The sequence below is a fragment of the Peromyscus leucopus genome, chromosome 3 (assembly GCF_004664715.2).
Source record: "Peromyscus leucopus breed LL Stock chromosome 3, UCI_PerLeu_2.1, whole genome shotgun sequence".
Classification (NCBI taxonomy): domain Eukaryota; kingdom Metazoa; phylum Chordata; class Mammalia; order Rodentia; family Cricetidae; genus Peromyscus; species Peromyscus leucopus.
This window is the reverse complement of record NC_051065.1, coordinates 73,786,911-73,801,149: the sequence shown is the minus strand read 5'-3', so window position 1 is coordinate 73,801,149 and position 14,239 is coordinate 73,786,911. Positions and strand designations below refer to the sequence as shown.

At 55.5% G+C, this 14,239-nt stretch overlaps 1 protein-coding gene across 1 annotated transcript; it reads right to left on the bottom strand.

The window, feature by feature from the left end:
* Positions 1 to 1,020: 1,020 nt before the first annotated feature.
* Aqp1 (aquaporin 1 (Colton blood group)) lies at positions 1,021 to 13,690 on the bottom strand. Its single transcript, XM_028864100.2, has 4 exons — positions 12,941 to 13,690; positions 4,030 to 4,194; positions 3,669 to 3,749; positions 1,021 to 2,925 (listed from the first exon to the last, which is right to left on the bottom strand). The coding sequence occupies exons 1-4, from the start codon at positions 13,322 to 13,324 to the stop codon at positions 2,746 to 2,748; spliced, it is 810 nt and encodes a 269-aa protein (XP_028719933.1). The 5' UTR covers positions 13,325 to 13,690; the 3' UTR covers positions 1,021 to 2,745.
* Positions 13,691 to 14,239: the final 549 nt, after the last annotated feature.

The window sequence follows — 14,239 nt, the reverse complement described above, 5'->3', positions numbered from 1 at the left end:
AGGGGACCTGAGATCTGAGAGATGGAACAAGGAGGAGGCAGGCTAAAGGTGACTGTGAGAAATCGCCTTGGCATACGCTCACAGGTGAGGCTTTGGGCTAGCCTCTACAATGTTCCTGTAGTCTGGCAGCCACTCTCTCATTCCAGCAGCACAATACCTCACCAGGAAGAAGCCAGGGGAGTTTGGATGGGCCGAGGCAGCTCCAGGTTCCTTGCACACCTGCAGTAAGAAGCACTGTTCGCACAACACTAAGCCCTCTTCGGCGTCACCGCTTACGTCGCCAGGAAACGTGATGGAGTGCAGAGCCCTTCCCCTGCACCCTTCCCTTCCCGGCCTGCACTCCCCGTGACACTTGTGCTTGTGGTCTGGAGAGCATCCCTTGAGGATGGGAGTTCTCGTCTCCCAGGGCCAGCCTCTGTGGAAGGAGCAGGCTTGCCCATAGCCTGGTTCACAGTTTCCCTCAAGTGTGTTATGTGCCTCACAGGGAATCAGTGTCAGGAACGTTTGTCCAAATCTCAGTATACCACAGCACAAGAGTCATTTTCTCTGACGAGTCAACCCCAAAAAAAGCTCTCCTGGGGGTCCCAAGACACAAGTATGGGCAGAGCTTCTAGGGGGATCTGAGGGAGGGTAGAGGCCTGGCAGAGCTGTGCGTCCTCCGACTCTGCCCTGAGAACAGAGGGGTGGACAGGGGTATGACCTTGACCCTGCTTCCCCTAACTCTTCCATCCTCCAGAACCCAAAATGGCTCCTATCACTCTGTTTAAACTGGTCCCAAATTTTCCTCCACTTCCCCATAGCTGTCCCAAGATCTCCACCTCCTCAGAAGTCTCCCTGTTAAGAGCAAGACCCTGTGCCGCCCAGGGCCTGTGGTGTAGCTGTACCCATCCCCTTAGGACACAAGAGCATCTGCCTTCTTCCCAGACTGGGTGGCATAACAGTGAGACTAATCCCCTGTGGACCAGGGTTCCTTTGTGGGGATGCAACACCAGCAAAGCAAAAACCACAGGAAGCCCAGAAGACCTTACAAGTCATTGTCCTTTATTTTCTTGCCATAAGATGAAATTTCAATTGTAAAGAAACATACACAGAGCAGACAGATGCGGGGTTCTTGATTATAGTGGCCGGAACCAGGTGGGATGGGTCTGCCCCGCCCCCTCCAGCCTATCCCTCACCTCCACCCCGGGCCCTGAGCCATTACCCAGGCAGAAACTGAGAAATTGGAGGTGAGAGGAGTCCACTTTATTGACCAGGGAGTGACCAGACATGGCCTTGGCTGCTAAGACTGACCCAATATGATTTAGTTGGGCACATGGGTCCTCAGTGCCCTTATCTGTTAAGTGGGCTACAGTGCCTGCTAGGGAATGGAGCGGAGTGTGCAGCCACAGGCCTCCTGACTGTCCTGTTGCTCCTGAGCACCTGAAGAATGTGTCTCTCAGTTTATGTTCACAACATGGTTAAGGGCACAGTAGTGGAGCCGCTCCGGCCTGATGGGATTGAACGGACCAACTTGAGAGCTGAATTCAAGATGCCAAGCCCTGAACTGACTCTACTCTGAGCTGTCCTTGGGCTGTCGCAGAAGCTGCATCACCGGGTCAATAAAGGAAGACGATGCCTAGGGTCACACATATGCCTGTACAGGTTGCTGAGCCCCTACCAAAGGCAGCTGGCCAGGAGCTCATAAGCCAGGGCAGCAGTGGCCTCCTCCATCATGATGTGAACTAGGGGCACCCAAGCCCCTGCTTGCCCAGCATGGGCATCCGTCCCCGGACTGCTCCACACCCGCTGCTTCCCTCCTTAGACATGGTGCTGCGGCTAGTTCAATGCTCTTTAACAAGCCCACTCCCCAAACCTACACTCCAAGGGGGACTGGAGAACTGAAATAAACTACCCAGTCAGTGCCATGCTAGATGGGCAGACCAAGTAGAGCTAGATATTAGAGTGTGAGCTCTTCCTCCACGACAAGGCAGCCTTCATTCTGCCGCAGCAAGCCTACCTAAGGGACGCCTCTCTGGGTGACAGGCCCTTCCAACATCTGAGATCCGTCTCTGCTTCCTAGTTCATCCAGATGTGCTCATGGGCTGTGGATGTTGAGCAAGAGCTCGGGCCAGGTGGACAGAGCAGTGCTGTAGTCTGCTCCTTCTAGAACCTGTGGCATGTCCACACTTACGTCCATAGTTCTCCCTTCCTTGCCACTTTCCAGATGTGGTCACTGAGGCCCCAGAAGAGGGACAATTTCAAGGTCCTATAGTGAGTCTAAGGGGAAGGGTCTTGGAGGTAAGTCAGACCAAAGGCAGAAGTTAGGGGACCTCCTCTCCCTCAAAGTGCCTTTGGGGACAGAAGGCCACTCAAGGAAGGCCATGATCAAAGGCACGAAGCAACAATGGCAGAATCCCAGGCACCGAAGGCGGGTGACGTGCTGGGCAACTTTGGGATGAGGGGGACTTCCTAGCACACTCTGAGGGGACAACTAGCAGGGTGGGTCCCTCCCTTTCACTCCTCCATGATGTCAGTGGAATGAGGTGCTGAGTTGATAAATATTGGTCCCCAGGAAGCTCTGAGACCAGGAGACAGAAAGAAAGACAGTGATAATGCTGCCCCAGATAAGGCAGGACCACTCAGGTCAGGCAGGTCTTGGGGAGTCTTTGGTCAGCCTGTCAGAGTGTCTACAATATGATTTCAGCCCTCCCCTCCCTCCGCCCATCCCTGCCCCACCCCCATATGGATGCCTAGGCCAAGCCTCCTCTATTTGGGCTTCATCTCCACCCTGGAGTTGAGGTCATCAGCATCCAGGTCGTACTCCTCCACCTGGCCACTGGTCCACACCTTCATGCGGTCTGTGAGGTCGCTGCTGCGTGGGGCCAGGATGAAGTCATAGATCAGCACTGCCAGGGCACCCCCAATGAATGGCCCCACCCAGAAAATCTAGGAAAGAAGCATGGGAGTTTAGAGGACAGCCGGCCATACCACCCCTTCTCCCCTTGGGGATATCTTAAGTCAGAAGTAGCTAGACCAGGCCCCTTCTTTCTGATTCCAGTGCCCCTCAGAGTGGGCCCAGACTAGGGTGTGTAGTAGGGACATGTCCTGGCCTCTGAACCCAACTCAGGCATCTCTCTAGCAGCCTATTCCTGAGGATGGCTCCTACTCTCTTCCCCCAGCCTTCGAAGGTCCCCAGAGATGGGCTAGTCTAATAGAAGGCTGGCCAGGAGCACACAGACCAACAGTAATTAGAGCTAAAGCCTACGCAGCCCATGCAGCGTTTCCTCTGCTCAGAGCTCTGCTTGCAGACATGTCCTCTCCTGATTCTAAAAACCCTGGGAGAGCCAACTCTCCTAAGCCCACTTCATTCACAGCCTGGGAAACCAAGGCACAAAGCCTGTCTGGGGTTGCTAAATCCAAAGGTGGCAGAGCCAAGAGTCCAGCCCCATGCTCCACTACATTGTTAGGATAAAAGGGAAGGACAGTGGCCAGGGCAGTAGGCCCGAGCTGCCAGAGTGGAGACTAGACACCGATCTTTACATGATGCAAACCCCCTCCTTCATCTCGGGCTTTGGTTCCTTTATTTCCTCCGCCCTAGGTGTCTCCCAGAATCTCTGAGAGGAAACTATGCCTCGAGGGTGGGGTAGAACTTGCTCCCACCACGTGCCTGGCGGCCCACGGTGACTTACCCAGTGGTTTGAGAAGTTGCGGGTAAGCACAGCAGAGCCGAACGACCGAGCAGGGTTGATGCCACAGCCAGTGTAGTCGATCTGGAAGGGGAGCATGTAAAGAACAGGAATGCAGAGAAAGTGACGGGGAGGGGAGGGAGAGAGGGAGAGCAGGGAGGGGAAAGTCAACCCCAGAGGAGAAAGGGCCGTGACCAGAGGTCCTTGTGTCCTCTTCCTGGCACCCAGAGTGGGTCTGCTCCCCCTCACCCCACGGTGGAAGTTCTATCCAGAGTACCACAGATACCACACTAGCCCTACTCACCAGCTCCTGACACGGCCCTCACCCCGGCCATGGCCCCAACCCTGGGATTCCCCTACTTACCGCCAGCAGGTGTCCCAGAGCCACAGAGAAGCCGATGGCAAGGGGGGCTGAGCCGCCTAAGTCCCGGCGCCTCCGGTCAGTGGTGGCCAGCACGCACAGCACCAGCTGCAGAGTGCCAATGATCTCGATGCCCAGACCCTGGCCGGAGTTTACTCCTGCAGCCAGCTGCAAGGGAGAGAAGCAAGAAGGACCCGTGAGCCGGGCAGCTGGCACCAACAGACATGCGTCAACCCCTTCCTAGCTTATTACTCACCTTCTCACCGTGTGACCCCGGAGGGCACCAGACATATGAGGCAGGTAACCAAAACCACCCCTTGTCCCCTCCGACACCTGACGGTCCTCTACCTTGATCCCTAGTCCTGTCTAGACCCTGCCTCGCTCTGGTCAGAGGCCCAGGGTGAAGCAGGGCCTCCTTGTTGGCTACATGGAGTGCTCAGTGGTGAGCCTCAGGCATGGGAGGGGATCAAGGACACCCAGAGAAGAGAATCACGGGTAGGAGGACCCGAGAGAAGCTACTGCTGTGTCCTCTCAAGTCCAAAGCTTTTCCTGTCTCCATCTCCTTCCCCCTCTGCATTCCCTCTTTCCTCTTTTTTTTCCTGGCTCCAGCCCTGCCTCCCCTCTCTTTGGCTTACATGGGCCCCACCACTGTAGTCCGGCTACCCCTGTGCCTAAGCCACTTTTGGAAACATGACTCATGGAAAAAGAAGGGAATGAGAGCTGCCGCACAGTCACGGAGCCCCACCATCCCTGCAGCGGCAGGGAGAAGACCCCTCCCAGGGGATCCACACAGCTGCTGCAGGTCAGGGGCTGGGGCCAAGTGTACCCCACCGGGGAGCTGGGCCATGCTGGTGAAGGTGCCGGGATAGGACCCCCTTTCCGTCTGTCTCCCGGGAGGGACAGCTGAGCCCCAACAAGCTGACTCTAAAGACTCACTTCCAGTTTCCCAGCTGAGTGGTGCTATCTCCAAGGCAACCAGGCATTCTGCAGGGCCCTAGGTGGGAGGCACACCTCCACTTCTTCAGGGGTTTTCCCAGTTCGGCCCTGAGGCCCTCTCAGAAGAACAATTCTCTTCCCGCCTTTGTCCACAGTGCTGGCTCTCAGGGCATGACTCACATCCCCTCTGCAGCCTTGAAGCCCAGCTTTGGGCCCTTCCTGACCAAACCCAAAGCTGTATCCCCCATGCCCAGTAAGCTTTCTGGGTCAAAGCCCAATTATCGTCCCACTACTAAGTCAGGCAACAGAGACAGAATCCCAGTGTTCAGGTTCTTACTCTTCTGCTTGTTGGCACCATGAACATGGCTCTCTTACTGGGCCTCAGTTTCTCCATCTGCAAAATGGGTTCAAGGTCTCAGTTCTGTCTAGACTCTGGGCTCTAGAGCCTCCAGAAGACTCAAAGATCACAGGGCTGTCTCAGACATTTGGTGAAGGTGGTAAAAGCAGGAACTATCGGGAGGTGGAGATGGAAGGGAGGATGGCTGCCTCGGCTGGCAGAGGCTGCCTGCAGCTGGGAAGGCTTGATGCAGGAATGAGGCCAGGATGTCTAGCCCCACTTCCACCTAGAAGGCCGTGGCCCTCATTTAAATTCATGGCTTCTCTCCCTCCATCTCCTCTGCTCTCTTGGGATGGCCTAATTGCTAGCTGGCAGGAGTCCTGAGATGAGCACTTCCTCACCAATTAATGGAGCTGTCCCTAAGTCTCCTTCTCAGATCCAATCCCCCCCCACACACACTGCTCTTCTCACAGAGGTATCCAGAGCTAGTTCGTCTCTTGCCCCGGTTCTTAACCAGGGTTGAGTCCCAGGCTATACCCAAGGCATGACTTTCTACACAAAACAGAACAGGCAGTTCCAGGCCCAGAGGTCTGAGTCCTCAGGAAGCCTGGGAACTCCAGAAGGTGCCCACTCCTGACTGCCGAGAACCATAAGGCTGGAAGCCTTTCCCTTCCAATGCCCACATCCACTACCACCCCCAGTAGTCGCCGGCTCCCCCCACCCACCTCACTTGCCTCGACAGCTAATGACAGCTTCTCTCCCACTCCCTAATGCACTTGAACTGCTTACATCTGGGAAAACAGTAAGAGGGATAGAAACGAAAAAGGGCTGCAGAAACTCTCTGTCCAGGAAAGAGCAGGTTAGAAAAGTCAAACCATAGCAATCGTGAACAGCCCATTACATTTCAAACAACTGCTTTAATAGCACCAATTACTGCCCTTTATCACTAGAAAGGACCCGTGTCCATATGCATGTGCAGACTTTTGCCTGGATTTCCACTGGCTAAAGTGAAAACTGCAACACCGAGTTTTGTGAATACAAGGGTGAGTGGTCATGCAGCCCTTGTGAAGCATCCGAGACCTCCCAATCGCTGGGCCCAGGCGAGCTCATGGCTCAAGTTCAGACACACCAGCTCAGAGCTTTCTATGGGACGTGGCTTCTTTCTCCTCCCACGTGGAATCACCTGAGCAGCTGAGCATCACAGAGAAGAGGAATCCACCTGCCACCTAGCTGGGTGTTTGTCCTTCCTGGCTTGGGAGCCTTCCCAGGTCTCTGCAAACCTCTGAGTGGTTTGTCCTGCTCATTGTGCAGGACAAAAGGGATTGAAAGTGCACATTTCCCAGAACTTCCAGCCTCCTTAAGGCAGCTGACTCCGACAAAGCTGTCGGAGTGAAGGGAGGGCCTATGCTTTTATTGTTTAGCTGGGAGATGATAGGCCAACCAATGGCCTTTGAGACTCACATGTGAGAGGCTGGAACAGGCCCCTATGTTCAAGAAGGAGACAGCAAGGCCAGGACCCTCACCTCAGGATTTGTGTCACTCCAAGTTCATAGGCTAATGTGCTGGCTACCAAGGGACCAGACTGTTCCCAACTTGGAATGGGTCGCTGGCAGGAGGTGTGTGTGTGTGTGTCCCAGCCCAGGACTGACCTTTCCATGCCATGCTACCTGAACCCACCCTGCCACTTGGAGGCATGTCATCAGGACAACTAAGTCCCAGGCGCAGGGCCCTGACCCCCCCTGTGCCCCACCCTTGGGAAGCAGCAGAGTCCAGAGCTAGGCCTGGCTGAGTCTCTGCTCTCAAGGAACAGCTCCAGAGACGTGGCTGTCTGCCCACCCCACTGTCTCCAGGACTCAGCACTGGCCCGCCAGGGAGCAGTGGACCCCACCTTGTCACCTCGCAGATGGCATCCACATGTGCCCAGAGCTCAGCGTACAGCTGTAAGGGTTTGTGGACCACCGTAGGCTGTGTCTACAAGTGGCCGTGTGTCTGGGGCGCCTCTCGTTTCCTCTCTTTTGTTAGACCTTAGCAGGTTTATTACAGGATAATTAAATGATCTAAGAACTATAAAAATATTAGACCTCCAGGCAGTAAAAACAAATGATTTAGACTAAAAGTAAATTATTAAAAAAAGTGGAGAGCTACAAGAATCAGATCAACCTATTCCCAAAGTGAAAGTTGTTTTTTTTTTTTGTTTTTTTTTAATAATCCACCCCCTTAGAAACTGATAGAATGAGGCAGTCAAAAAGGCTAGTAACATAAACGGGCAAGAATTAAGCCACGTAACTAGCAACACCTCATTAAAGGAAAGTAGGGAAACCTGCACCTTGGGATTAGAGGCTAATCAGTCTTTTGATGTCCCCGAGGGAAATTTAAACAAGCTGATAGGGTCCTGGCCAAGTACTCCTGGGCACATTCGCCGTGACTCAAGACACCACGTTGGTGTCTGCCGAGCGGGGGGCTCCGCGCAGCACAAAGTCCCAGATGGTTTCTGTGTGTTTGCACTGGTGTGTCTGATGGCGTGTCTGAATGCGTCACTGTGCCCTCCTCGTGCTTCACACCCACAGGGGTGGTGCCACTACTCGCTGGAGAAGGGAGGGGAGTGGCGAAAGGGGGCGACCCCTCAAGGGGGAGAGTAGCTGGCCTCAAAGGCCCTTTATGTGCTCCCAGAACCATTTTATCTTTCTGACAAGAAACAATACACAAAGCAATGGTTTCCAACTTCCTCTCCTCCTTTTCCTTACTGCAGGGCAGGGAGAGGAAGGGGCTCCCGCGAGGAGCCACCCCCTCCTGGGCCCCCCAGATCCAAGCAGTGTTGAGAGCATGCTGTGTGCCCCATGTCATGTACGTGCATGGGCGTGTACACGTTCGAGCAGTACGTGGGCATTTCGGAGGATCGGGAGGCAGAAGGCTTGAAGGGAGCATGGTCCTGCCCTGACATTACCCATTGCACGGCCTTGATTGAGTCTCAGTTTTCCCAACAGCAGAATGGAGGTGTTGGCCAGTCTTCCTTCCTGCCTGAAATCAGGTAGTGGCCCTCTAGCCAGCACCCAGAAACCCGAGTACAAGTCTCCATTCTCAGCATGGCACAAAGCCTCTGTCACAGACCCTCTCGCCCACCTACACGGCACCTCCACACAGCCAGGCTCTCCCAGAGTGGCTTCCTTGTCAGGTGGGTCCAACCTATGTCTTTCTAGAGACAGGGGGCTCATCTGTTTAGAAGAAGCTGCTTCCTGAGTTCAAAACAAAACAAAATCTTCCTTATACAGGGCGAAACCTCCTCTCTGGAGAGGCTTGATTGGGATTTCAGGCCCTTGGAGGGGCTGATCATGCCCGCCCACTGTCTTTGGTCTATGGGCTTTACAGTCTCAAGGATGCTCAGGAACATTAGCTGCTTGGGTGAGTAAGGACAACCCCCTGCTCATCCCGCCTAGGTACCACCCCACTGTGATGGAGGAGCCCCTCTAGTCTCCAGGAAAAGACCCAGACAGAGGAGTCCCTGGTCACCATGGGGCCCCAAGGACATTTCCCAGCCCATATCTGCAGGAATGAGGTTCAAGTTTCAACTGTTCAAGTGTCCCGAGACCTACAGGTGCTTCTAAATGGTAGGGACTGGAGTTCCCAGGGAACTGCTGCCAGCAAGAACTTAGGGCTCTTCTGTCACCATAAATGACGTCCCAGACACCCTGGGTGTTGCAGGGAGGGTGGGTATTGTGACCTGCCTGGAAAGGCTTGGTGGGTTGCCGTTGAGGGCACCCTGAGTGGGGCCCTAGAGAGAGCAGAGCTGTGTAGGGGCTTTCCAGAGGAGCTGCTGAAGGCTTCTCGGGCTAGAGAGGGGATCACCAGGGCAGAGGGACTGAGGCTGGGGTGGGGTGGGGTGGGGTGGGGTGGGAGCAGGTTTTCTCAGATGACACCTGCATATTCCCTCTTGGAGTACCCTTTTTCAAATACTTGTCCCAGGTGGACCCTGGTTTGGGACAGGCGGTCCACACTAGCCGCGCTGCTCGGCGGATGCCGTGGAGAATCCGGCCTCAGCATTTTTGTGAGAAGGAATGTCTACTCTGCCACCAAGCTCCACCTCTACATGCTCTTCCCCCTGCCCTTTCTTTCTCTCCCAGGTTCTGGCTGGAAACAATAATTACAGGTCTCAGCTAAGCTGTTACACCCAGCCCCCAGCCTTGTCCCTGGCCACGCTGGACTGGGCCAGGGCATTGGAAAGACTTCTTTTCATAGCCCATTCCTAAGTCCTGGTGGAGGCAGCAGGGGCCTCAACTCTGGTAGGCCTACAGGTAAGAGACACCCTCTCTCCTCATTGCTGGGGAAGCTAACACCCAAGAAACTGGGAGAAGAGTGAGAATTTAGAATGAAGATATAGGCCATCTGGTATAGCAGGTGGAAGCATTTCCAAGCATTTGGGTCCTGAATCAATAGGACTAACCGATGACCCTGAAGAGAACAGGGCTGCCCTCTGCCTCAATCCCCAGGTAGGTAGACTGCAAGGCTCTGGGAACACAGTTCCCTCCAGATGCACTCAGATATCAGCCCAAGTCCAGAGCTCCTACCGCCTTCAGAGTCCAGCCTCCTATTATGACCCCAGTCTGCCCAAACTCAATGGCCGCCTCTAGTCCATGGCCTCCCTCACCCTTTGCTTGAGCTCTACCCGGAAGCCCCTTCTCGGTCCACACTTGGGTTCTTACAGGACTGCCTCCCTGCAGCTCTCCTGGCCCTCCCATCCTTCCAGTTCAAAAGTTCTCTGGCCCGCCCTGACATCTCTTATCTCACCTGCCTCCTGCCTGGTATCACAGGCAGCTGTGCTGCTTATCTGGCCTCAAGCCCACGAGCTGCCCAGTGTGGGGAGCCTGGCTGACCCAGCCTTGCCCTCAGCACCCAACGGCCCCAGTCATTTCTGCAGGATGAGGGCCAGAGAGGGGAAGAATGAAAACAGCCGGGATGCCAGGACTCTAAGGCCCCAGCATCCTCTACTTTCCGAAGCCAGCCACACCCTTTTACATCCTGTACATGGTCCATAGGTGGGAATGAGGGTCATCTAAGCCCCATCAATGGCATGGAGCAACACAGGGCGCAGGTGGCTGACCCTGGGCAGGCAGCCTCAGGGCCTCCAACTAAGAATGAAAAATTAGGCTCCAGCTCTTTAACCCAGAAGGGGCGAATGGGCTTGTAGGAGGCCCGTGGTCTCTCAAGGGCGTTTCCTGAGCCCTGACTTAGTCAGGAGAGAGTTGTCCCCACCATGTCCCCGGGGGACACCCCCTGACTCACCCAACCACTTCCTGACACTTTTCTCTCTATTTTCTTTGGAAATCTCCATGCCAACAACTCACCCCACCCAGGTTTTGGCAGCAGGGTGGGGGTAGGAGCCGAGGAGCCGTGAGAGCCGGGATGCAGAGGAAGAGGCTGCCACCTGTTCCATTTACTGCTTGTCCCTCCTAAGGCACTGAGACCAACCCCAGCCCCTCCAGGTCCAGGAGCCAGTGCCTGAGGAGAGCCATTTGGCTGGGGGACAGACTGTGTCCTGCCCGCCAAAAGTCGATGGTTTGGATGGAGAGCAGGAGCCCCACCACCATGTTTGGTCCCCTCCGTATGGCACTGACGTTGGAGGTCCTTTTAGCCAAGCCCTTCTAGGGTAGCTCCAACCAACAATTTAAGTTGGTAGTATGAGCGTAGCAGAAATGTCACCAGAACCTAGGCCCCCTCTTGAATGTCAGGATGCTCGGCTCCAGGAAGACTCAGGTTAACGACAAGCAGGACTTTAGGTTAGGGTGCCTGTCCCCAGGATATTCCTACACGAGCTCCTTCTCCTTCAGCTGTATCCTGCCTGACACAGGTACTCTGGCCACTCTGGAAAGTGGAGAGGGGCGCAGAAGCTGAAGTGGGGTGTAGCCAGACTCAGGTGCTGCCAAAGCAATCATGGGCTGCCTCTGCCTTCGATGACATATTAGAGAATGCAAAGCCTTTGCCAGCGAGGGCAGAGGTCCTGCCTGTCACTTGACTTGGAAGGGACAAGAGCTGGGAGTCTCCACCACCTCCTTCCCACAGGGGCCCTTCATTGCTTCCATCCTGCCCAGCCCCCACCTCAGGGGGGAACTTGAGCCTTCTCAGAGGAATTCACAGAGGCACCTAGCCCTGCTCCGATTGGAGAGACTGAAGTCTGTAGGGACACTGCCTGTCTAATTCTGCTCCTTGTGCCTGCTGCAGCCAAGTTTTCTCCAGCTAAAGTCTAAACTCCAGCCACAGGGCTAATCTTCAATCTCCAGTTGAGCAGAGGTTGGCTTAAAAGCGCGATCCTGAGGTATTACTATGACACAGAAGTGTTCATCCCTGCAGTGGAGCCACATCAGCTGCCCTCTGCACCAGACTTTAACCCCCCCCCTCCCCATCTGCATCTCCAGGACTTGAACCTCACCTCGGAAATGAAAGGAGTCCACTCAGCCATAGCCATCGGACTCACAGGAGCCCTGGACCACTCCCTTGCCCCTGTCCCCAGGCACCTGCCCTGCCAGGGTCCAGTCAGCTTGGCTTCTCTGGGGCTGGCTCCTCTACTGTACCTTTAGTCTTTGCCTCTGGTGAGGGGTTCCAGCCTATTCCCCTCTGAGACATCATCCATCCTTGTTCAGACACTCCCGCTAAACTGGTCCCCATTAAACCCAAGTGCACTCAGCCTGGGCACTGAGCTAAGAAGTTGGAAAGGGTCTGGGACCAGGCGGCCACCCCCAAGGCCAGCCACTCCGCAGTGTGGAGTAGCCCAGGGACAGTTATTTTGAACAGCTGCCACACAGCTGTCAGCATCTGCTTATCATTCAAGCAAGGAATGATGGGCACAAGTGGTTACACACTCTCAAATGCAGCATCCACTTGGAAATCGCTTACACAAGTTCGGGACCCATGTCGACACAGTCACACCTCCACTTCCACCTCCACGCACAACAAGCACATAGGGCACCATTCGGTGGCCAAGGACTGTGGAGTTGAGCCCCTCTCCAGAAAACTCTTCCAACAACTCCAGAGAGTTTTGTTCCCTCAACTTTGACTATGGAGGGCAGAGGAACGACTAGGGGGCTGTGTCCTGACTTTCTGGGAAAGTTGATTTGGGGACCTGAGTGCAGATTAGGGGCTGCCTAGAAGTCCAGGCAACTTCTTCACAAGGGTGTCCCGCTCAGATACTTGCAAAAGTCTCTGGAGAGAGTGGACTTGGGACAGTAGGCAGAGGTTGCCTAGGGCCCAGGGCTGCCAAGGAGGGAAGTGGCTTCCTAGGTAGGACAGAGGCGGGCCAAGAAACTCTCCAGTGGAGGGGTGAAGAACCGCTGGCACACAGCTGGCTGCCCCCTCGGCTCATTCCTGGCGGTGGGTACTCTGCAGGGGACTTGGGCCCAACCATTATTGTCTAAGTCTTCCATGCCCACAGCACCGGGCAGCACACAGACCCTGCTACATAGCCCCTGGAGTTCCAGCCCGAGTGCTCAGCAGGACCCCAGCGACCCTCATCACTCCCTCTGTTCCTCAGGGTCCCCCATTGCACAGTAGGCAAATGGAGCCATTGCCCTCTCTGTATCCTCCTATAGACCGACCCCACCCCTACCCCCCACCCCCCGCACGCGCCCAAGCCTGAGACGACACCCCACTCACGTCATTGCGGCCAAGTGAGTTCTCAATCAGGGAGGAGGTGATGCCCGAGAGGATGGCCGTGGCGACGATGGCCCCCACGCACTGGGCGATGATGTACATGACAGCCCGGAGGATGCTGATCTGACAGCTGAGCAGCAGACCCAATGTGACAGCCGGGTTGAGGTGAGCACCGCTGATGTGACCCACGCTTTGGGCCAGAGTGGCAATGCTCAGACCGAAGGCCAGCGACACCTTCACGTTGTCCTGGACATGTGTCTGGTTTGTCCCCAGTGGGTAGTTGAAGCCTAGGGCAGAGCCGATGCTGATGAAGACGAAGAGGGTCATGGCCAGGAACTCGGCCACCACGGCCCTCCAGAAGATCTTCTTCTTGAATTCGCTGGCCATGCTGGCAGGAGGCTTGACTTCACTGCTGGATGCCTGGTGCTCGACTCCCTCCAAGAGCTGAGCCACAGCCTGGGCTGGGCCTATTTATAGGGCTGGGTGGGGGGGAGCACAAAGGGAGGAAGGCCTCTCCTTGCTCCTGGCCCGCCCCACACCACACGGGCCTCCTCTCTGCGATGGATGCAGACAGGGCTCTGCTGTCTGCCTGCCAACTTTTTCCTTCCTCCTCTCCCCCTCCTGCCCTCCCTTGCTCCCTCCACCCGCCTCAGCCCTCGGCCCTGCCCAGCCTGAGGAGGCAGGCAGGAGGCAGCCGTTGCTCTAATAGGCTTTGGGAAATTCTTCCAAGCTGGCCCTTCTCAGGGGGGCCAGAGAAATCCAGGTGTCCCCGCCCAGCCTGCAAAGCTCAAGGGTGCCTGAGGGCAGAGCCAGACACTCTAGAGGGGGCGGGGAATAGGGGTTGACTGGACTCTCAGGATGGACGTTGCCCTCCCTGGAGGTGGCACCCGCACCCGCCTGCCTGTCCCATCCCGCTCTGAGCGGTTACTAATCTGAAGTCCTCAGGCCCAGGGATCTGAGAGCCAGTCTGGCCTCCAATGTCCCGGCCTGGGCCAAGGGGCTGCTTGTCACTTTGGGGATGTCCCCCCACCACCCAGGCTTCAGTTGATGGGAGCAGAGAAACTTTGTGGGAGCCACCTACCATTCTGCCCATACGGATAGGCCTAAGCCGGGCAAGACTGTTGGAAAGCTCCCTCAAATCCTCAAACTTAAAACAATTTGAATCAATGAGAAGGAGAGTGATGTTTAGTTAGTTAGTTATAGTTAGTTAGTTAGTTAGTTAGTTTGTTTGTTTGTTGTTTTCCTCTAATAGGCAATGGAGCTGGCCGGTCACTGGGGAGATAGGAGGAAAGGCAGCTGGAC